Source organism: Canis lupus, chromosome 10, assembly GCF_011100685.1.
Source record: "Canis lupus familiaris isolate Mischka breed German Shepherd chromosome 10, alternate assembly UU_Cfam_GSD_1.0, whole genome shotgun sequence".
NCBI classification, from domain to species: Eukaryota; Metazoa; Chordata; class Mammalia; order Carnivora; family Canidae; genus Canis; species Canis lupus.
In genome coordinates, this window is record NC_049231.1 from 29,833,451 (window position 1) to 29,857,475 (window position 24,025).

At 43.6% G+C, this 24,025-nt stretch overlaps 1 protein-coding gene across 8 annotated transcripts in view; it reads right to left on the reverse strand.

The window, feature by feature from the left end:
* The window catches only part of HMGXB4 (HMG-box containing 4), a 30,667-nt gene extending 7,994 nt beyond the window's left edge, over positions 1 to 22,673 (reverse strand). For 2 of the 8 annotated variants that reach the window (XM_038550731.1, XM_038550730.1), the window contains exons 1-8: positions 22,537 to 22,670; positions 17,120 to 17,268; positions 16,799 to 16,877; positions 15,077 to 16,029; positions 3,200 to 3,281; positions 1,953 to 2,017; positions 871 to 976; positions 50 to 219 (exon numbers count right to left, since the gene is read on the reverse strand). In XM_038550731.1, the coding sequence (XP_038406659.1) occupies positions 50 to 219; positions 871 to 976; positions 1,953 to 2,017; positions 3,200 to 3,281; positions 15,077 to 15,961 (1,308 nt within the window). In that variant the 5' untranslated portion in view covers positions 15,962 to 16,029; positions 16,799 to 16,877; positions 17,120 to 17,268; positions 22,537 to 22,670. Of the gene's footprint in view, positions 1 to 49; positions 220 to 870; positions 977 to 1,952; positions 2,018 to 3,199; positions 3,282 to 15,076; positions 16,030 to 16,576; positions 16,692 to 16,798; positions 16,878 to 17,119; positions 17,269 to 17,466; positions 17,572 to 17,921; positions 18,021 to 20,692; positions 20,882 to 22,536 lie in introns of those variants that run through there. The other 6 variants (XM_038550737.1, XM_038550736.1, XM_038550735.1 and 3 more) reach the window with 6 other exon arrangements.
* Positions 22,674 to 24,025: the final 1,352 nt, after the last annotated feature.

Consider the following 24,025-nt stretch of genomic DNA (forward strand, 5'->3'; position numbering starts at 1 on the left):
ATGGATTCACATCCTATCAGAAATAGGCTATGCTGACAGTCACACTGACCTCAGTTTCCTGTAGGCGGTGTCCAATGAGGCTTAAGGACTCTCCCAGTAGCTGTAGATGAGCAGCAACATCAATGGGTTCTGTCTCAGGGGCTTTGGCTGGAGAGGCTGGCAACAGCATGGTGGTGGGTGGGGATTTCTTTTGGGGTGACAGTACTCCTGCAGAGGAAGCTGAGAACAGAGATGAAACAGAGAGATAAAGCTCACCTGTGGCCTGGCACACCATACAAATGTTCTTACAGTTTTCCTCCTTTATGAGTTATACCTGGAATTAGCAAAGCTTTGGACTGTGGGCCAGATATGGCCCATCACTTGTTTTGTACAGCCTGTAAGCTAAACATGGCTTTAAATTTTTATATGGTTGTAGAAAAAATAAAGAAGAATATGTGACAGAGAATATGGACATAAAGACACAAGACCTAAAGTATTTACTCTCTGGCCTCTTAAAAAAAGTTTGCTAACTTCTGATTTACATTTTCTACAATTTTTTGCAACCTGTAATATTCAGTAATAACATCTGGGTATCAAGATCTGCTTCTGATGTAGCTGCTCTCCCGATTTCTAGTAAGGCAGCAAGATTCACAACACTCTAGGGATGAGAGGGCTACAGTCACTACCTTTCACTTTTTTTTTTTTTCTTTTAAAGAATTTATTTATTCATTCATGAGAGACACAGAGAGAGAGAGAGAGGCAGAGACACAGGCAGAGGGAGAAGCAGGCTCCACGCAAGGGAGCCCAACGTGGGCCTCAATCCCGGGTCTCCAGGATCACACCCTGGGCTGAAGGCGGCGCTAAACCACTGAGCCACCTGGGCTGCCCTACCTTTCACTTTCACAGGAACTTCTGAGCAGGATGCTTTTCTTTTCACAGTTGTAGCTTCTGCTTTGTTCTGTTTGTGTTGAAGATACTGAGCTTTTTGCTTCCAAATCTGTAGTCAGATCAGGGCCAAATAAATTATGATAAATGAAACAAGACAAGACGTAAAAGGAAAAGCAGTCATGGAAAGTGAAGGAAAGAAAGGGAAGCCTGGAGGTGGGTAGGCAGGGGTTGAAAAGCAATTTTGAAGCTGAAGGGTTACCAGATAGCCCTCAGATGCTAACTACAGTGTAACTTAATGGAGAACTATAAATGTGCCTCTATGCTAATGGGTAGGTCTCGGCATCGATTTTGCAATCACTCGTGGATCAAAATGTAAAATCACAGGGTAAACATGTGGGTCAGTATGATGCCCATGGGGTTCAAATAGTTATCTTAACCTGCTGGTTGGTAACGCCAATCACAGGATGACAATGACATGGAAAATGGGAATGGAAAATAACCTACGTGGGTGACAAATATTTTTGTTTTACCCAGATGAATTCCCAGACCACCTTTACAACAGCTGGTTGGGGAGTGACTGGAAATGATTCTGATAGGACTATTACCTTGTCTTCCTGTCTTCTTGAAAATGGGGTACATTATTTGGTAATGGCCAATGAGGATGATGACCTGCAACTGGCTCACCTAGGAAGCACAGCCCCTATTTTTATTATTGGCAGTAACCAGGAGGCAGATGACCTTCCTCCATTCTCAGACATAGCCTCACCAGTGGCTGTTTGCAGGAAAGGGCTGATTTTAGATTCTCTTTTGACCCTTAATCGCTGCCCAAGTTAGGTCATCTTTTGGCTCAAATGTAAGGTTGTTGGAAAACAACTAGGTGAGGCTAGAAAAGATGGCTTCCCTGAGGCTGAATCTTCACTAGAGCACACTGGCACAGCCAGTGTTAACACCCTCTGACAAACCATTTTCTATTGATTTGTGATTTTTTTAAAATGTTTTCACTGTTGGCTGGATGGGCTATAGGAGAATTACACATTTTGGAAGGCATAAAGCAATGAAAACTGTGTGTAAAAAAGTGTACTTACCAGTTTGTCCTTTTCTGGCAACTGCTTCCACACCTCAGCCAGTTTTTTACTAAGTTCCCCAAAATCTGACATAGAGAGTAAAAAGAATGTAACACAGTAAAGGTCTGACTATAAACCAAACAGAAGATTGGTAAGAGCAAAAACTAGAAAAAGGATTTTCTAGCTCGGATTTAAATAGCACAAGGTTCTTTCAGAAAACCAAACTAAAAGCCCATCACTTCTCTTGATTCTTTTCTCTAGGGAGGCAGAGGGCTATTTTGGTGGTTATGAGATAGGCTCAAATTCTCCCATATCTATTCTCCAGGGATTTATCCCTTGAGCATCTTTCTGGTGTCTTTTAATTTGATCTCATTTTATTTTTTATTTTTTAAAGATTTTATTTATTTATTCATGAGAGATGCAGGGAGAGAGAGAGGCAGAGATACAGGCAGAGGGAGAAGCAGGCTCTATGCAGGGAGCCCGACGTGGGACTCGATCCCGGGTCCCCAGGATCACGAAAGCAGGTGCCAAACCACTGAGCCACCCAGGCTACCTTAATGCGATTTCATTTTAAGAGCTTATCAACTTAGGTTAAAGAAAACACGTTCTATAGAATTTGATAAAAATGGTTCAATTTTTACCAAGTTTTGAGAGCAGAGACCCAAAGGATTTCCCTCGAGCAGCCCAGAAGCAGTTCTCTAGATGTGCAAAGTTGCCCTTCCATTTGTGCGGCAAGGTCATGCTTTATAAAGCACTCAGATCTTTCATGGTACTTTCCCTGTGCCTCACAACAACCTTGACAAGCAGGTTGTGAAGCTATTGTACACATTAGGCAAATGAGAACTGTAGAGGTGAAGCCACTTGTCAAGGTCTGTGGCGGAGTCTTTTTCTCACCTCACTAACTTCTGACACAGAGACAAATATGAGCAATGTAAGGCCTCTCGCTGTAACTCACACCCAAGAGCCAGATAAAGGGAAAGGTCAGCTGTAGGATCTTGGAGATAAACAACTACGGATTTATGTACTGTGCTTCAGAACATTTATTTTTACTCAGTTTCCCATTTTATCAGTTTAAGAGCTATCAACAGAAAACTTATCTCTTTTATGGATGCAGTGAACTTGGATGAAATCTAAAGCGACTTCAGAACCGAGGAGAAAAATGAGATTTGTGTTATTTTAATAAGATAGGAACAAGGTGCCTGCTGACTGGCACTGCTGCAGAGATATAAATGGAAAGTAAAAAAACTGAAGATTGGAAATGTTCTTACCTATACCTGGATGGTCAGCCACGATGGTTACCCGATACTCTTTACAGAAGACCTGGTAGGCTGACATGTTCTTCTTTTTTGGCTAGTATCACATAAAAATAGAACAGGATAAGACTTCATTAGAATACAAGTCAAGTAACCTTGAATCCATGGTTACAAAACAGAAAGAGACCTCTACTTTTTCATTAAGGGAAGAGTTCTAAACCCCTAATCAACTTCTCAAGCAGGATAACTTTTAATTATATTTCATTTGTAATTATATTTAGTATTTATTTAATAAAATCACATGCTAAATTATTTTTAGATTTCTCAGGTTGTTGCAGCTACTTGATAATTACTTGTAAGGCCATTCATTCTTCCTACACAAAATCCCATGTTACACATTTCTTTGAAAACTACGTGCTGAGAAAACCTTTACCTCTCCTGAGCTATTTTGCTCGCCTTTGAAAATAAGAACCATGTAATTTCCCTTTACCCTGGGACCAGAAAGCCAAGAGCCAAATCTATGTTCATTTTGTTCCTCTGGTTTTGATTTCTTATCTTATAGTTTCCTGATCTTGCTTTTCCTGTTGCTTGTAGTTTATCATTATGTTATTACTCACATTCTTGTGGTCCAGTGCAAGAAGTAAATAAATAGCTGAAGACAATTCTTTGGTAGTCAGTGTAAGATGAGCCCCTCTCACTTTAACAAACTGCTTTGTGCTACCTAAAGCATGTTCATTCTTCACTGTATTATGACACCTCCACAAGCAGGGAGAGAGGAGTTACAGGGTTTAGCAAGGTGGTACAGCAAAATGGAAAGATTGTGGGTTTTGAATGCCACCAGATCTAGGTTAGAATCCTGACCATACTACTTATTAGCAACACAAACTGTTTCATTTCCCTGATCTTTAGTTTCCCTTTAGTTTAAACGTGGGTAATACCATTTAACCTAGGGGTGGAAATTAATCAAACAGTATCTGGCACTTCCATAGGTACTTGATAACATTATTACAGCATTATTTTTCTGGTAGGCAGAATTCTAAGATGGCTCCCACGATTTCGGCCCCTGGTGTACACTGCCCTGTATAATGCCCTCCCCGTGAGTGTGGGCAGGACCGGTGAATGTGGTGGGAAATCACTCTCTGATTGTTGTTATATGGCAAAGGGAACTTTGCAGACGTAGTTAAGGTCCCTAGTGAGTTAACCTTTTTTATATGTAAAAAATTATTTGAGAGAGAGAGTATGGACACGTGTGTACACGCATAGAGTGAGCAGGGCGGGGCTGGGGGGTACAGAGAGAGAATCTTAATCTTAAGCAGACTCTGAACTAAGTGCAGAGCCGGAAGCAGGGCTCAATCTCACAACTCTGAGATCATGACCTGAGCCAAAATCAAGCGTTGGATGATTAACTGACTGAGCCACCCAGGTGCCCCATGGCCCTAGTGAGTTGATTTTGAGTTAATCAAAAGGGAGAGCATCCTGAGTAAGTTTGACTTATCCTGAGTAAGTCAGATGAGCCCTTGAAAGAGATGAGACACAACAGCAGACACCCTCTTGCTAGCCTTGAACTTGAGGAAAACAGTTGCCATGAGTTCTATAACTGCAAGGAACTGAATGCTGCCGACAGCCTGAAGAGGACCTCTTGTGTCAGAGGAGAACCCTGCTCGGGGAACACCCTGATTCAGTCTTGTGAGAGACCAGCAGAGAACCCAGTTGAGCCCTGTCTGGACTTCTGATCTATAGATCTATGAGATAATAGATGTTGTTTTAAATTGCCAAATTTGTGGTAATTTGTTAGGCTACAATGGAAAACCAATTATTAGCTCTTTTCTATTCACTCTGTATTTTTCAAAATAGAAATTACAGCAACCAAAAAGCCAATACAAGGTTTTTTTGTTTTTTTTTTAACATAAGGAATGTTGGTAAAGAATAACAGGGTAAAATCATTTGACCTCAACAGATAAAGGAAACAGTAGCAAGGTCTTTACTTTAACCATTTCATCTACATAGAGAAGGTCCTATTTATGGAGATTTGGTGAAGCCAGTCCTGTTTTAAGATGCTATGGAAGTGAGTTCTGGGTGCATCTTTAATATTAATTTAGAAGCAAGCTGCATATCCCCAAATGTTCTAAGGGTTCTAACTAAGGCTCAATTCTTTCAAATCCCCTTTTATGGGCCACAGATACAATGGGGTAGAGTTCATATAAGTTCTATATTTGGCCATTTGTGAGAGAGAGGGATGGACTGATTAGTCTAGATGATTCCATGAACTTATTTTCTTGGAGCTAGTGTGACAAAGAGCATAATCCTGCTTTCCTTAGAAAGTTCCTGTATATCTTAGTGTGTGCAACTCGCTAATCAAGTGTGATTCTGTTATTTGTAGCTAACATAATTTTAAAAATAATTATGGCTCCTGAACCAATGCCAATGACTTCACCTGGTGCTGAGAAGAAACCAGCTGCACTGGGCTGACACTCTGTCGGACCTGGAGTCTGTCAGCCTTCGTTGTGAAGCTGGCCTTCCTAAGGGATTTTCAGGGAAACTTGGACCCCTTACAATTTTTACCTTATGTGCTGACCTGAGATCCTAACCTTTGTGCTAAATGCAACCCTCTGCTCTGTGTACTGAAAGTCTGGAATTCAAACTGAAGTGTTAAACTTTCTCCAGGGCAGAGATTTTTCTGAATGTAGCTTAGTAGTTAGAAATATACAAATAATGATGATCTCTATGCATACAAGACATTTCCACATGGTTCTAAATACAAGGCCTTACTGGCTTTCTTACTTACTTACAAGGCCTTACTCTAGACTTTCTAATGCAAGAAAACATTCAGCATTGCAAAAGCATCACAGTGTTTATATCTGGAGTAACAAGGACTCCCCTTAATACAATGTTAATATTTCAAAAACTTGGATACTTTATTATTAGTAGCAAGTGACTCCCAACAAATCCACTTGCTAAGTATGACTCATGATGTTGTAACTGTGCAGCCAGAACCTCCTTTTAAGTGTTTGATGACATATAGCACAATACTAAGACCTTTCAAAGAGTAACTTCTTAATGCTCTTTATAAAGCAGTCATGTTTATAGTTTTATAACTTTGATGATCTGAGGAAAATCTCTTCAAACCCACCCAAAACTCTAGTTTGAGAACATTTTTAAAGGATAAAACATCTGAGGGTTAAGGCAAAACATAACTTGTAAATCTTAAAAATAAAACTTGGAATAAAAAAACAAAACAAAACAAACTTGGCTTGGGGCACCTGGGTGGCTCAGTTGGTTAAGACTCTTGGTTTCAGCTTAGGTTATGATCTCAGGGTCATGAGATCAAGCCCTGTGTTGGGCTCCATGCTCAGTGTAGACTCTACTCAAGATTCTCTCCCTCCCCCTCAGCCCCCCTTCTGCTTGCGCCCATGCACGTGAGCTTTCTCTTGCTCTAAAATAAATAAAAATAAACAAAATCTTAAAACAAAACAAGGGGTGCCTGGATGGTTCAGTCAGTTAAGCATCCGACTCTTGATTTCAGCTCAGGTCATAATCTCAGGGTCATGAGACTCATAGGGCTCTGCACTGGGAATGGAATCTGTTTAAGATTCTCTCTCCCTCTGCACACTCTTCCCCTCACACCCCAATAAAACAAAATGAAACGAAATGAAGCAAAACAAAACCCACAAAAAAACCCTTGGTTTTCTTCTGCTGATGACAAAAATCCAATTGCTTCAGTGATATTAACACTATGTAGGAGATGATGTATAAAAGCTTTATCTGTAGAAACTCATTTAAACCTTACAGCAACCCTATGAGGTAAATTATTATTGCCATTTTATTTTTAATTTTTTAAATTTTTTAATCTTTCCACCCAACTTGGGGCTCACACTCACAACCCCAAGATCAAGAGTTGTTGAGCTCTACTGAGTCAGGTGCCCCAATCCTGCCATTTTAAAGACAAGGAAACTGAGATCCACAGTCATACATGTAGGAGTCAGCTAGCACCTGAATGAATGCAGGCAGTCTGGCTTCAGAGCCCGTACTTGTAACCATGATACCATCTGATGTTCTTCTGAACTAATTTGACCGAGATCCCTAAATCTGATCTGGCTAAAGGAAAGGGTGCCAAAGTAGTAAGGTTTTCACACCAAAGCTTTTATTCAAACCATTCTGAATGGAAATATTTCTAAAACATGCTCTATACTTCTCTCTCATAATACGCCACTGAATACTAAACAACATTTCTATGTGGTGGAAACAGCATGGATCCTGCAATCACAAAGACCTGGGTGCAGATTCCTGCTCTGCCTCTGAACAGAAGGGTGCCCTGGGCGGGTTATTTCACTTCTTGGAGCTTATTTTTGAGAAATGGAGATTATACTGCCTTTACCTAACTGGGTTCCTGTAAAAATTCACTGATACACCACAGATAAAACACTCAGTGCAGCCTTTAGATCATCTTAAAAACCAAAGACAGAGCTGTTCTGTTGGTAATTTACTAATTGTGACTCTGCTCCACCATTGCCTTCTAGAAGGCAGGTCCACCCTTAGGAGCTTTATCTAATCTGCTGGCTCCACTTCAGTCACAAGGACTTCCTGCAATTCTCTGAACGTCCTCAGCCTTCTGGTATCTCAATACCTTCATTCACAATACCTTTCATTCCTCAAATGAGATGCCTTACTCCTCATCTCTACCTGTTACTTCCTATTTGGTCCTAAGATTCAGTTCAGATGATAATAGCCCGCCCGAGGAGACCTTTTCTGACATCCCAGGCTTCCCTTGTACTCACCCCTGCCCCTGGCACCCCGCACAAACCTGTGCTAGGGCTCGACTCACTGAAATACTTTCTGACCTCTTCCTACACCCAGAGTGCTCTTTGATGGGAAGCTGGCTGGCACAGCATCTTATTCATCTTTAATCCACTGCACCTGGCCACTGCCCGGCACAACTAAAGAGCGGAAGAAACATGCACTAGATGGATAACAAAGTCTCAGAATTGTGTGTGAAAGGGGCAGAGTTTGAATCCACTTCATTACCTCCTCTGATTTTCATAGGCCCCTAAAGGTGCAGCGGGCTGGGTACTAGTTTGCCCTTCTAACAAAGAACAGGAAAGGGTCAGAGAGGTCACGTGATTCATCTCTGGCCAGCCTGCCTTCCCCCTGCACCCAGGAAACGCTCCAATGAGCTGCGGGAAACTTGCTTTTGCTTCTTGGAGACCCTGTTTTCTTTCTAGATCTTCACGGTTGTCTGAACAGGTGAGATAACTGCAGAGTCTGCTTCCTACGTGGTGGGTGTTATACAATAAAGAAGAGCAAAACAAACACAAAACCATAAAAGCATAGTCCCCTTGCTTGGTCTAATACGAGAAATGACCAGATGAGGAAAAAAAGCTTTAAAAAGATGTTTTCAAGCATACGTTATGCGTTTGAAGAACTTGAGATAAAAAACAGTAATTATAACCATGGGTATTTATAGGGCCAGGCCCTGGACTGTGTTATGTGTATCTGCTATTAATCTAAACAGCTGCATTTTGCAAACAAGCAGTGAGGAAGCATCACCAAAGAATAGCTGGTAAGCAGCAGACTAGAACAAGGACCCCAGGCTGTCTGCACTTCATCATACTCTGCCTCTTTGACTTAGAAACATCTCTATGTCTCACTTAGACTGATCTCAGACACTAGCACATGGTGTTGGTATCCTTTGACCTAGAACCTACTCTCAGCTTTGACAAAGACACACAGCACTGGACAACCATCTCTGGAAGTTTTAGAAAGGTATGTGGTATAGCTGAAAGAGTTCAGGTGTGGGACTAATGAAACCTCTTAAAATTCCAGCTCTGTAATGGGTATTATATAAGGGTGATGCATCACTGACCTCTACTTCTGAAACTAAGAATACATTATATGTTAATTAATTGAATTAAAAAAATCCCAGCTTCACGTCTTTTCTTCTCAGCTTCTTCCTCTGTCAGATGGGGCTACTAATACCATCAGTCAAGACCGTTAGAGATGCCAAATGCCCAGGAGAGCCTGGCACACAGCAGGCACGCACTAGACGGTAGCTACTGACTTTTACCATTTATCACTGTTGTCACTCAACTTCAGTTTTACCAGAGGGATAATGTGTGTAATGTCATCCCAAGTCTAGCTATAGCTGAGACTTTAGTGTATCACTCCATCAACAACAGTGTCTCAGTGTGCTGGATACGAAGCTATCTGGCTGGCCTCAGCTTGCTTAGAGGAAACATGAACATTCTGGAAACATACAGATAACTGAAGGAATGCTTCTGAAGTGGCGACATCACACATATTATTTTGAGTGGTAGTGAGTGGGCTTTTATTGATTTAGTAAAACCCAAAGTAAGGTACTTTGAAAAGTTACTGGATCCTGTTCCTCTAATACAAACAAAAACTTCCACTCCACTGGGATGACCTTAAAGGGGACATCATCAAGGTATCACCAGATGATTGCTCTACAACTTCTCAGAAAGCAGGATTCAACAACAAACCAACACACAAGCAAACAAATAAAAACCGCACAAAGTCCCTCCCCAAACAAAATTCAGCACTGAGAGCATTACCTTTCACCAGAGGCAGAGCCCAGTCCCTTCACCTGTATCAAGATTGTCCAATTAGAGTTCTGCCCCTGCTGCCTTAGCTTCTCACTTCTGTGTGGACTGTGCCAGGCTGGCTCCCATTCTCCCTGCTGCAGTGGAACTCCTCATCCTCTCTACTGGGAGTCCAGTCTATTCTCGAACAGTCTGCTCCCTGACTTCTGTGACACTGGCCCCTCTCTGGTTTCTCCTCCAACACCACTGGCTCCCTCTTCCTTCTCTGGTGTCCCAAGGTGCACGCTTTATAGGATTCTGCTCTGGGCTCTACTTCCTCTTATCAGCTCATGGATTTCATTTATTGTATAGGAACACTCCAGTTCTCACCCTAGTTTCAACTGCTCTACCGAGTGCTAGGTCTTGCATTTCCAATGCTCTCTAGAATGTCTTCCGAGTTTAAGACTGTAACAAGTAACTTTTATCAAATGCTCACTAATATGCAAAGCCAGAGTTCCTGAACTTACCTAGGTGCCCATGTGGGTTTTCATGCGGTACTTGTTTTTTACCATAGCTACCATGGAAGACTAGCTTTGAAAAGACATGGTACTGAAAGGAATATAACATGATAAGATGTTATAACCATGAATTACCTCAAACTAGTAGTTCCTAAGGTTTCTGACTGATGTCACATACTATTTCTCTTGAAAATTTAATATATTTAAAATATCCAGTGGTGCCCCTGTGAGTTGGCTGTGGCCCCAGGGGGCCTTGGCACACTGTGGTCCTAAATAAATCCCTTTACATTTATTATTGTTTAACCCTTAACAACCTTATTGGGTAGGTTTGTTGTCATCGACACCTTCTATATGGAGAAATTATGCAACTTGCCCAACAGCATATGGTTTCTAAGTAGCACAGCCAGGATTTGAACTCAAGTGGTTTGGCTCCTTAGCCCACACTCTTAACCTTCGATATGCTGAATCTCCTGACACTTCTATCTTAAGAGTCTAAACCTGACTTATCTTCTTTTCCCAAAATAGCCATTCTTCTTGATTCTCTCTGTTGTTCCAGTCCTGGTCACAGGACCTAAAGTAGAAAGGGCACACAGAGGCTTTTAGCACTCATTATCAGTTGGCTTTCCCATCTCTGTTTGTTGTAGTTGAGGGAACACTATTCCTGAGACCTTCCTTTCTATCTCTAGGTGGACTTTTAGATAGTTCTTTTTTACTGAAACAAAACCAAGGGAAGGATTTTTTTTTTTTTTTTTTTTTTTTTTTTTTAAACTCTACAGAATGGGGCACCTGAGTGGCTCAGTCAGTTAAACGTCCGACTCTTGATTTTGGCCCAGGTCATGATCTCAGAGTCGTGAAACTGAGTCCCATGTTGGGCTCCACACTGGGAGTGGAGCTTGCTTGAGATTCTCTATCTTTATCTGTACCACCCCCTACCCTCACTGTGCATAAGCATGAGCACTCTCTCTAAAAAGCAAAAAACACACTCCACAGCAAGTTTTCCTGCATAGGTCAAGTTTTAAAAAACATGGTACATGTTCCATAAATACTTGTTCGATAAATGACTACATTCAGAGTATGACTACCTCAGGTTTGGACAGTCATGATCAAATACTGGTTCCTAATAAATTTTTTGCTATAAACAAAAGTACCTTTTTTTTTTTTTTTTTTTTTTTAAACTAGCAAGTGCTAGCCACATGGAGGAATTATAAGTAAGTCCTGCACCGGAGGAGATTATAATTTCAAAATCTTCGGGGCCATTTTTATACTCGTTTATGCTTCTGCTTTCCCAGATCTGAGTCCTATTGTCAGATCTTGTCAGTTTTTCCTTCAGAGATTCTCCTGAATCTGTCTCTTCAGCTGTTTCTATCGGGCTTTTATAGTACCTGATACCTTGGCCTATAATAACCTCCTGGGTGGTCTGTTACAATCTCTCCTCAGTCTCACCCACCTGCTGCAGTGCTATCACTTTATTCTTAAATGATCACTGAGAGTCTATCTAAGTCCTGCTCATAAGCCCAAAGTGCCTGCTGCCAAATCCTTAACTAACTCAAAATTCTTTACAATTTGCACCTGACCTACCTTTTCAATACTGATGTTTGCATCCATATAGTCTATCACAAAATGCCTAGCAAGGACATTAAGGAGCTGAAGGTAGGGTGACTAAGACAGTCCCCAGGGAGCTTACAGTCTTTAATAAAGTAAACGGAATATGCACAAAGAAAGCTCCAACACAAGGGACAAAACGTGCAGTGACTTCCCACAGCCAAGGTGTTATGGGAAGTCAGAAGTTAATTCTGCCTGGAGGGTCAGGATGTCTTGGAAGAGGCAGCATTTGATTAGGTCTTGAAGGGAAGGCAGAGCTTTAATAGATGGAGAACAAAGACTGCCATAAAAACAAGCAAAGGAACAGAGGTAGAATGTAAGGGCCAAGTCTGGTTTCCACACGGTACATGTGAGGCAGACTAAGAGGTACAGCTGAGAAGGAAGATTTAGGGCTAAATCCCAGATAATTATGAATGCTTGACCAAGAGTTTGGACTCTGACATTTATTCATTCCTTCAGCAAGTACTTATGGACTAACTACAACAGGCCAGACTGTGGGTTCAGCACTAGGTATGGAGTGGAGAGCATGACAGACACGATCCTGGGCCTCTCAAAGCTTACGCTCTTACGTGAAGGCAGTAAGGATCCACTGAAGATGGTGAACCAGATGTCAACATCAAAGTGGTACTTAAGAACATTCTGGCATCAGTGTATACTAATTGCATTGGGGAAGAAACAGAAAGGAAGCCATGTATCACATTAAGTACAGGGAGGGATGAGGCCCAAGTTGGGATAGTGGTAATGGAGGACATAAAGTCATGGAAGTTATTAAGGAGGAATAATATTAGGCTCAACACTTGAGTGGATATAGGCAGAGGAGAGGGAAAACAGGTAAGAGACAGATGTAAAAATGAAATATAAAACTGGGAAAAAAATCAGAATAGTGGTTGGCTCCAGGGGTAAGGACTGACTGGGAAGGGGTATGAGAAAGCTGTTTCAGATGATAGTAATGTCTGTATCTTGACAGAGGTTTGGTCACGTTTGTGCGCATTTGTCGAAACTCACCAAATGGTATATAAACATGTGTACGTTTGTGCATAAGTAAATTCTAGTGGAAAAAAAAAAAAGCCCTGAATTCAGATATTAAACCTAAATTAATGATATGCAGGCTGAAGTCTTTAGGGGTGTGTATGGTATCTATAATTCACATTATAGATGTATAATTTACATTATATTTATAATACATTATAAAAGTTGGATTGATAGATGGACAGGTGTGTGATGAAGCAAAGAGCAAAACAGTAATTACAGAATCTCATTGGGTGGCATATGGTGTTCACTGTACAATTTCAAAGCTTTTTGTTTGGAAAGTTTCATGATGAAGTGTTGAGAAAAATGATTATAAGCATATAGTTTCGGGGCAGCCCAGGTGGCTCAGCAGTTTAGCGCCGCCTTCAGCCCAGGACCTGATTCTGGAGACCCAGGATCGAGTCCCATGTCAGGCTCCCTGCATGGAGCCTGCTTCTCCCTCTGCCTGTGTCTCTGCCTCTCTCTCTCTTTGTATCTCTCATGAATAAACAGATAAAATCTTAAAACAAAAAAAAGCATATAGTTTTGAGTTTGGGTTGACTGGAAGGACACAGGGAACACAGAAGCAGGTGGAGGAGGAGCTGCAGGTTTGGGAATCTGGATGATGAGCATAATTAGTGACACACGGGTATGAAGAACCCAAGGCATCTAGGTGGAAATATTTATCAGGCAGTTAGAAACGCAGGATTAGAGTTCACTTGTTTTGCTAGGCTACTTCGTAAATGTCTTTCTGCTTTCTTGTGTTCCCTTCCACTGAAATCCTTTCTCTTCTATAGGCTTTCTCTGACCACCCTGCCCTCCTCTATTCAGTGCTGTAAGATTAGTTATGGCTCTATCATATATTACTAGAATGGAAATTCTCAGGAGAAATAACAATCTTACACAGAATATGTATGATTTAACGAAGCAATTTTCAAATAAACAAATGAATATAAACCTGACCTAATAATTGACTATCCAGTTCTTTATGCTTACACTCATTCTTGGCTTGGAAGGTATAGTTTTGCTTTTAATTTCTGAGATATACATACTTAAAAGGCACTCTTTGGAGTACCTGGGTGGTAGAGTCAATTAGGCATCTGCCTCTTGGTTTCAGCTCACATCATGATCTCAGGGTGTTGAGATCGAGCTCTGCACTGGGCTAAGCACAGAGCCTGCTTAGTTTCTCTCTTCTTCTCCCTCTACTCCTGCCGTGCGCACGTGCTCTCTCTAAAATAAAGAAATCTTAGGAAAAAAAAAGATAACTCTTTGTAGTGGGAAACATAATTTACACCTCAATTACAGACTGAAGTGAAACTGCCATTTCCAAATTCTTAATATACTTGACTTTTTCCTTCTTAATATCGCCTCTTTAATCTGACATTTCAGTTTGCATTACTCTAAACAAAGGAAGAAAATGGTTGTCCTTAGGTGGAAAAACTAAGTTTTTTGACCTTCTTCTTTCCACAAGTCTGAATTTCTAAATTTCTATAAAATTAATACATTACTTTGATAACAGGGGAAACAGCTTATTTTTTTTTTAACAGAAAACCTTTAGTAACATAGTCTCAGCCCTGAAAGTACAACTGCTAGATTTCTTGAGCTGCAGGAAAGTTCAACCAAGGTCGCTGATTTCTCCTTCCTATCTCCTCAGCAATCAGTGTGCTCCTGAAGGTCTGGAGCTATGTCCTGCCCAGCTTGGCACCTCTCTACACCACCTAGAGCACTGGGCTGGGTAAACAGCAAGCACTTGCCTGTTGAAAGAACATACATTTGACACTAAAAATAATACCAGAAAGTGGCCCACACCAGTTAGCGGAAGGCCATTAATTCATTCCATTAACCTGGGTCATTATTTTCCTAATTTTGAAAATGTGTTTCCCAAAATGAACTAGAAAATACCTTTTCATCTCTCTCAACTGCCCCAGGCAGACAGTGCTGCCCAGTGAAAGGAACTGGGTTCGGCTTCTTCCGTGAATTCCAATTTCAACGGTATCCCTAAACCTATGCTTGGCACGATGGGAGACCACCATTATCAAAAAACCCATGAAAAATTAAGATTGCTCCTGTTTTTGAACTGGAGAGACTTGGTCCCTGGCAATATCTTACACCTCATGTCATCCCATGAGATTGGCCTCACCACACTCCCTGCGGTTCACCTCAGCTGCCTAATTCCAAGTCCACTTACTACTATCATCACTCACTCCCCAACACTTAAAAAAATGGTTTACCTTTTCTCCTCTCTCTCTCTCTCTGTCTTTCTCCTCTTTTTTCTTTTTTTTCTCACCGTGCCCATCCGTGTGGAGGCTGGGCAGGGGAGGGGGAGGGGCAGCAGCTCCAGTGTGTGGGACGCTGGGAGGAGGAGGGCCAGGTGTGACCTCTCCTGCTGGGGCAGCTGCAAGGCCTGAACTTCTCTTGGACTTGGAGTGCCGCTTCTCTTTATGCTTCTCCTTGTCCTTCTTCTTTTTGCTCTTCTTGGACTTCTTTTTCTTCTTGATTTCCCGGTAAGAGTCATCAATGACTAACTCCCCGGCCTCTAGCTCCCCACCAGAGGAGGAGTCCGATTCTACCAGAATAGGTTCAAGTCCTGAAAGATCAAGGTTAGCACTGTGGGGCTCTGGGAACTGGGAGGCATCTGACCCACAGCCTTCGGGGCCAGGAGAGGAATGTGGGTCTGAGGAGGACTTGTGCTTCTTCCGGGCTGTTTTCAGAAAGCTCTGTAACTCGTGTCCTAGGAGTAAAGCACCTTGCTCATCCCGAGCTGATTTCTTAGAGGATTTTTTCACAGTAGCTTGTTGAGAGGGGTACTGAAAAGGCTCCTCATCAACTGAGCTGCTTCCCTTCTCCTTTGGTGAGAGAATTAGTTTCATCTTTAAGCCATCAGGCTCACGAAGGGTCAGTGTCTCTGTGTTAACATACAGCGGTTTCATTTTTTTTGATTTGTGGGAACCACCGTCCTCCAGGGACAGGTCCCCACTGCTTCCACTTACTTTCTTCCTGTGGTGTTCTTTTTTACTCTCTGAATGACTTGAAGAACTAGAGGACTTTTCCCCTGTCTTTTTGGAGGGTTTGGAGCCTGCTGCCAGTGGGGAAGTGATGGCTTTCAACAGGTCCATGGCTGTATCGGCAGATTGCGGGCTGGACTTTTTCTTTTTCTTCTGTGACGATTCCAAAGACGAAATGTCTGGAAATAATCAAGAGAAGTAATGTCCACATGACAAACCAACTTCCAACAAGTTTCCTCTCTCACCAAAAACACTCAACTAATGTGAGGAAGAGGCTAAGAGAAATGATTTGAGGGGAGTCCCTTCAACTGATTCCTGATGATACCCGTGTGCTTCTTGGCTTGGTAGATGTTGCCTGACCCTGGACACAGTTCTTGCCACTGAAGTTGTTTCTCTGCACTGAGTCTTCACAGCAACCAGAGAGGACAGACCCGGAAGAATGGACTAAGCTGTGGGATTACGAGCAGTTACAATTTCGGTTACACTGCAGACAGAGTGTCATTTGTTTCAGTGTTCAGGATAAGCCCATTCTAGTAAAGGGTTAGTCTCATCAGCTTTGCGTATAAGAGAGCTAAGAAAAACTGGTTTTGTGAGTGGATATGCACTGGACTAAGAAGTAACCCACAGGTGCAGGCCAGAGGGCCCAGGACTACATATGGCAAAGGGGTGCTAGGTAATAATGGGCAGAAGATAAGTGGATGATTGAGGGGAGAAGGAACCTGGTACCTGGTATATCACAAATGAAGACTGTTCTTCTATGCTGAATCCTCCAAAATACCAGCCCTCCACCTCTCTCCTCCTTCACACTGGTTTATCGGCACTCAGAACAAGAACCACTGTCCTGTTAAATAGGCCACTGAGTCAGCAACATCTGGATCCCTTTCCCCTACCCCGACTCCAAGAACCAGTGATGTGTTCATCCCACCTGCTGCCCTTTCCCCTCCTTACCTCCATAGTAGTAATCATCAGAGGAGTGCTTCCTCTTCTTCTTATGCGTGTCCGTCCCCAAGAAATAAAGTTCACTATCCTGGAATTGAAGAGGAAGAAGAATTGACCAAGGAGTAAGACGATGAAGCAAAGGCAGTTTGGCACCAATTTTGTTCTCTGAGTTCTGACTTAGGAAGACAGAGCAAAACACAGGAAATATTAAAAATAGCGAACGATGTTTATTTTTTTTAAGGTTTTAAAAATATACTTCTTTCCTCAAGTACTAGGACATAGGATGGGAGAGAGTTAAAAACTTGCCTAATTCAAATGTTTCGAATTTACCTTTAACTTCTTCTTGGAAGAATTTCTGACCTGAGCAGCGATTTCTTCCTCTTCCCTTAAAAAATCTTTGTAAGAACGTTTCTTTTCTCGTTGGCTTCGTCCAGCAGCTAGTCCTGTGTCCTCAGAGTTGTGATCACCATCAAAGCAATCTGAAAGCCAGGTTCGTTTGGGAAAGGAAATGAGAAAGGTCAAGTAAGTGACAAACAAATCACCATGTATGTAATCCAACCGTCCCTCCATTTCCAAGTTAAAATAAGGTTTCAACAAGTCCACTGGAATATAGGACTAAGATCCAAGGGGACAAGAGTATTTTTTGATGACCTGGCTGCAAATGACAAGAACCAAACCTGAAGAAACAATGCTTCCACGCTATGCAAAGGCCCAATGTGCATCCTCAGACATGGTTTCTTAGTTGTGATTTGGCAGGTGGACACAGACTTGCAGAGGTAAGGCTGAAAAGAATAAGGATTCATGTGCTGTGCTGCTCTGTGGGAGTCCAAAATGTGATTCCTATCCCCAGACTCCTGCACACTGGAGCTGGCAAGGACCACGAGTGCTGCAGGCGATCACCCCAATAGACTACAGAGACTTATATTTCAGCTCTCATGTTGGAACCCTGTCCTTGTTTTCGCTTCCATGGGCCCAGTCTGGGGATGATGTGGAGGCTGAGTGCCTTAATATTGCTCTGGACCATCACTGAGAGTCCAGGCTGTGATGGCCAGTCCTGGTCTCTATGTCCATGGGCTGCAAGAATCGAAGAGGAAACCCCCTTTGGAATGCTTCTCAGATTAAGGGGTCATACCTTCTTTCTTCACGGAGTCATCATAAGCCATGGCGGTCCCGCAGGGCCTTTGTGAATGTGTCACTGTGTCCAGGCTCCTTCCCGTCTACAGGACCAGGTCTGAGAAACAAAGAAGGAAAACCCTCCTGTAATGCGAAATCACTGTGGAGAAGCAACCTTCCAGATGGAAATGCGTAGTGATCCAAGGGCAGACTGGAAGGGCAGCAAGAAATAAAGGAGTGTCTTGTCACCTCCTCATTCTGTTTGTAAATACATTGGGGTTGAAACTGCAGGAAGTGTGCTGGGCTTAATTTGATTTATGAGTTAGAGTTGTGGTTTGGTGAAGTATATAAAATACCTCTCATGTAATAAAAAATAGCTCAAAATTATGAGAATTTCTGAAATGCCAACAGGGCTGACAAGACTGAGATGGTGAATACTGACATTAAGTCAGTAGGAAAGGTTCAATCGTGGCTACAAATGCACAGATAAAGCAAGATGCAGAGGAAGACAGATTACAGCAAACATTCCAGACCGTAAAATCCTACCATGTGGATTGGTGACAGGTTAACAACTATTGTACTGCAATTTACATATGAAAGACATTTAGAGTGTACTTTTTTTGGTATGCATTTTGTTGGCCTGTACGAATTTGCTCAAAACCGTGGAGGTGTAAAAGCAAAGACACTTCTTATATTAGTTGGCCACATGATAGCTTTCAAGGCTATCAGGCCTTTCTAAAAGGCTAGGTGAAAGTAAAGAAGAATTATCATTTGTCCATTGGTGGTGAAGTTTTTATGATTATTAAGATTTTCACTGATTTGAAGTTACTATAATGTAAATATTCTAAACATCATTTTGAATTTGTTAAAATCTTTTTTTTGGATGTTCAAGTCTACATGTCTACTTTGACTTTGACAATGACAAGCCACAGACTGCACTCTAAGGTAAAGCTCTTCAAGTACTTTAAGGACAGGCAATGTCACAAATCCTGCAGGAAGTCTTCGCAGGAAATTTAAGAATGACATTCTAAATATATGAGAATGTTCTCATCCAGTTAGTGAAATGCTTACAAGGTGATCGGATTGGTTACTTATTACTTATTTAAATTTTATTTTACCTTCATTGCTATATGGGGATTTAGAAATGCTGAAGGGGCTCTTCAGTGAGACATTGCCAGTCTCTTCAGGTGGGTATGAGTAATATTGAAGCGCGTAACTTTTGTGAAAGAAAATCTAATTAACAAAGGGAACTCTCTTAAGAGTCACATTTAAAATAAACAGAAAGAAAAAAAGGCTTAATTGCACAAGTCAGATAAAATACAATGCACACACATGCCTAAGTTGAACATACAAAGAGAAAAAGCATTACCAAGAATGATTTACAAGGAACATTAAGAAAAGTAACATAAAAAAGCATTTCTCCACTTCCCTGAGAAGGAGAAGGAAGAAAGGACTTAGTCAAAGTTAAGAAAATCTAGAGTGAAGTAAAGAAACCAAACGAACTGAATTATTTTACTGATAAACCAGAGAACTGCTTGCCCTGAGGGCTTTATAAGGTCAGAGCTCATGTAGAAAAATGAGGCAGCATACATATATCATGTAGCCAGCTCTTCATGTTCCAGTATTCTCAACTTTCTCAAATAGAAATTCCTGCCTTCCCCTTTCCACACAAGGGGTGCTGACTCCAAACGTGGTGAAGGAAGGGGGAATGTCATTGGGAATCAAGTCCATTCATTTGAAAATCTTATCTCCTCTCACTGGCACTAAAACATACTGACTTTATTAGAAAAAAAAAAAAATATATATATAGGTCGGTCCCATTAGTTTTCATAGACCGACTGGTAATGCTAAGAAATACCACAACTTGAGACCTCAAGTTAAATGTTTTCATGCCAAATGAATTTTGACTAAGAATGTTTAATAATAATCTTAAAACATTCAATATCATAAATATGGCCACCAGTCTGTTGTCAACTAGAAAATACACTTCTAACTGAAGCAAAGGCAGGCCCTGAGACTTACAGTTTGGCCTTCTTTTGAGTAACATCAAAACTAACATAAAACAGAGTTAACAGCAGAGTGGGAGTAACTACCTCCAAAGACGGTATGAGAAAGAAAACCATGATGTGACTTCTCAACTACGAAAAAAGTGTTCATGGTCTCATAACTGACTTCTCTGAAAAACAATGACTGGATTTAAAAAGTTGTGAAAGGGAACAGGAAATTGAGTTGATCTTCCGAAGCACAGGCCAACAGAGAAAACACGAACTGGTGTTAGCATTATGTATTGGAGTTAGGCCTGCTACTATTTAAATTTTCATAAAAACATTGAGAAGCATTTTATAAATTACATGCCTAAATAAGTTGTAGAGAAAAACTGAGTGGGGCCTGAAGGCAAGGCTGATTCACTAAAGAAGTAGAAGAGGCAAGAGTTAAAAAAACTAAAATTAAACACAATGGACCATGCCACTCACAGCTTGGGCAGACTGATGGACCTTGAATTTTTAAGTTCTTTAAAATCAAGATACTGCAGTTCAGGGGTTAGTTTTGGTTGCTGACTCACAAAGGAAAGATGAAACCAGATAAAGAAGTCTCAAGCAATAGTATGGAAGAAAGGCAGAGTTAGGACAACATTTATAGAGGATCAGATGATCCTCTGATATTCCTTCCCGGTCTTGAATATTATCCATGATAAATTCAGAGTTCAGGGTTAGGCAGCAGATTGTGGGATTAACGAAAGTGAAAATACTAGATTTGATTTTCACATTGGAAAGCAGGGGCCATAATTACATTAAATGTTGGCAAAAGTAAAACAGGTGTTAACACCCATTCTCCTGAATTCCATCATGTAGGAGCTTATAGAATTCAATGTTGTCAACTTTAAGAGGCAGGGACAGTTTTACGATTATGTTCCTCTCCGTGTGCTAAGCAATGACAGCGTAAGTGAAAGTTCATTATTTAATGTCGCCTATGGAGGCCAGAAACATGTCATCACAAAAGATGTGTACTTATGCAACGTGCAAATTGTTAAATGGCTCTTCTGGGACTCTTCTTCAGGGTTTGAAAAAGGGGGAGGCGCAGCTGCTGGCCCACTTGTAGAGAAGTTTGTATGCATTTTGTCCAGGCACAGCTTTGGGGATAACCAGAGTGATGAATGAAAAAAGCAAAAATCATCAGATACAGTATTTTCTTATGTTGCAGGTCCAAACGATAATCATTGGGGAGGTGGTGGTGGTAAAGTTTCAGAAGGTGATTTGTTTGAGGTAACCTGAGCCTCAGCAATCGCTAGCAAGCTTCTTCATCCCAGAACGTAACTGTGTTGAAAGAGAGGGAACAAAGTAAGCCCCCTGATCCACGTGGCCGGCAAAATCCCGGAACTCCATCCAGGTCTAGCGCGGGGTGGGGTGCGGGCCTGGCTGCAGGGTCCGCGTTCTCTTCCAGCACTCCCTCCGCGGACTCAGGCCGCCTGTCCGTGCAGGCGAGGGAAGCCAGGTGCGCGTCCAGCTGTAGCCAGTCTCTGACTCGTCGCTGCTGTGGTTCACTTCCAGGAGCGCGCTGGCCTCGTCAGTTTTGCAGAGCTCCCCTCCAGTGTCAGCACACAGCCACTCCGAATTCCTGCCCCTCCCTTCTCCGGGAACCTACCTATGCAGCACTCACAGCCCCTGCCAGCTCGGCCAACTGCGGAGATCCCGGCAGCCTGGGATGGGGATTGAACCCTCTCACTGCATGGCAGCTCGGAACCACGACCACCGCACAGACTGGCTGACAACACACATTTCCAAAAAGCCACCGATACAAATTTCGACAAGCTCTGTCCAATCAACAGGCTTTCCTTTGAGTTTTTTTTTTTTTTTTTTTTGTTCTGCTCTAAGGGAATATAATCAGCCACCTGCTTAACCGGCGGGGGGGGGGGGGGGGGGGATGGTGCTCCTCTAAAGCACCATATAGAGTGAATCTCCAAGTAACAGCCGTGGGGGGAACGGGCCCGTACGGAGACCACACTGAGAGGCACGTTCCGACAGGACGCGCCACAGCGGGCTACTTAGACAGGGAGCCCCCAGGACCACCATTTTTGCGGCCCCCACGCAAACCAATGGGATTCTCCCGGCCGTTTTGCAGCAACAGCTAGTTCAACAAAGCTCTGTGAAGAGGAAAAGAAGAGAGCTCCTCGCATCCTCTCCTGCCAGCCCAGGGCCCTGCCCTCCCGCGCCGGCCCGGGCCCCCAGCACCCCGGGTCCCGAGCCGCACCGCCGCCCCGACTCGCTCCCCGCGGCCCCGCCGGCCTCCCGGCGCCCCCGAGGGCGGAGACGGCCCCGGCAGGGGGAGGGGCGGCCCCGGCCCGCAGGCCCCCGGGGCGGCCGCACGCCCCCTCCCGGCCCCGCAGCTTTCCCGCCTTCCCCATTTGAACGGCTCCCGCCCGCCCTCCTTCCGCGGCCCGCTCCAGCCCCTTCCCGGGGGCGGCCTGAGGCCGCTACTCCAGTCCCCGGCTCGGCCCCGGGGCTAGGCCGCGCTGGGCCTGCGGCGCCCCCGCGGCGGTGTCGCGGGCCCCGGCGGCGGGTGGCGGCGGGGCGGGGCCGCGGCCGCCTCGGGGAGGGGGCCCAGCCCGGCCTCGTGGGGGCTCCGCTCGCCGCTACCTTCACTCGGCTCGCCCGGATCCCGCCTCAGCGCCGCCGACCGCCGCCATCTTGGAGAAGGAGAGAAAAGCGCGAGCGGCCAGGCAGCCTCAGTCGAGCCCAGAGCGCAGGCTCCGGCTCGGGAAGGGGAATCCCGCTCCGCACGGAGCGCCGAGCGCATCGAAAGGAGCGCGCCGCTCGCGGAGCCCCGGCTGGCGGAGCCCGGGCCCGGGAGTTGATGGCGAGTTTTCGGTGGGGCCGGGCGTGGGCTGGAAGCTTTACGACCCTTGTATCGTTCAGTCCTCGCTGCGTCCCCCGTGAGGTAGGACGCTGGCTCACATTTTACAGATGAGAACCAGGCTCAGAGAGGTTAAGTGACTTGCCCGGCCGCGCACAGGTGGTTGCAGGAGGAGCCAGGTGCGACTCCACGTCTTCTGATTCTTAACCAAGTGCCCTTTCCTTCGAGATAGTTTTATACGTAAATGCCGTCCCCGAGAAGCCCACATCGTGCAGATTAAGAGCAGCGGGGCTTATTTGGAGTTTGGCATTGCTGTTCGGGTGCTTGGCATATTTCGGATGACGGGGAAGCACATATAAAATAATTCGCATGGTGAATCGTCTGCATTTCTCCTCACAAATGATCTGCATTTAAAAGTGGAAGCAGGGATCCCTGGGTGGCGCAGCGGTTTGGCGCCTGCCTTTGGCCCAGGGCGCGATCCTGGGGACCAGGGATCGAGTCCCACGTCGGGCTCCCGGTGCATGGAGCCTGCTTCTCCTTCTGCCTGTGTCTCTGCCTCTCTCTCTCTCTCTGTGACTATCATAAATAAATAAAAAAATAAAAAAAATAAAAGTGGAAGCAGTCTTCAGACAAACGAAGGGATGCCACACACAGGAGAGAGATTTGCCCTGATTTGCCCTGGAGAATTTGGACTCGTAGGTAGGAATCGCTGTGTGAAGATCTCCGTTCAATATGAAGATAAGCTCATTTATCTAGAGCCAGGTCAAGGGTGTTTGGCTACTTTGTTAGGTAGTGAGCTCCCCGTTGCCAAAGGAATTTAAGAAGCAGCAGCTCGCGTCCTAGTTACTGTAGAATGGATAGGTTGGAGATCTAGGTTGGCTTCTAGAGTTGTGAACCCCATGAAGCTCTGTGCAAAATGACGTGTCCGTACACCTGTGTGTTTTCTGGGGTTTAGATCCTATCAAAGATCAGGAATCCCTATCGTAGTGGGCTTTCTAGGCCAGAATTGGATGGGTGCTTGCAGGGGATGTAGTCATTCTGCACACTTGCAGGCTTAGAAATTGAGACCAAGAAAAGCGGGTGATTTGACTCAGAATGCACTGCCGCTTCGTGATCAGATACGGATTAGAAGCCAGATTGTTGGACTCTTAGTTCAGTGCTCTTTGCACCAAGCGATGCTCTTTCTCCCTCTGCACTGAGTAGAATGTTGGATTCTATTGGATTCTAATCATTGTTTTTAAGTTTGTAGGATGCTGAGATGTTCAAAGAAAC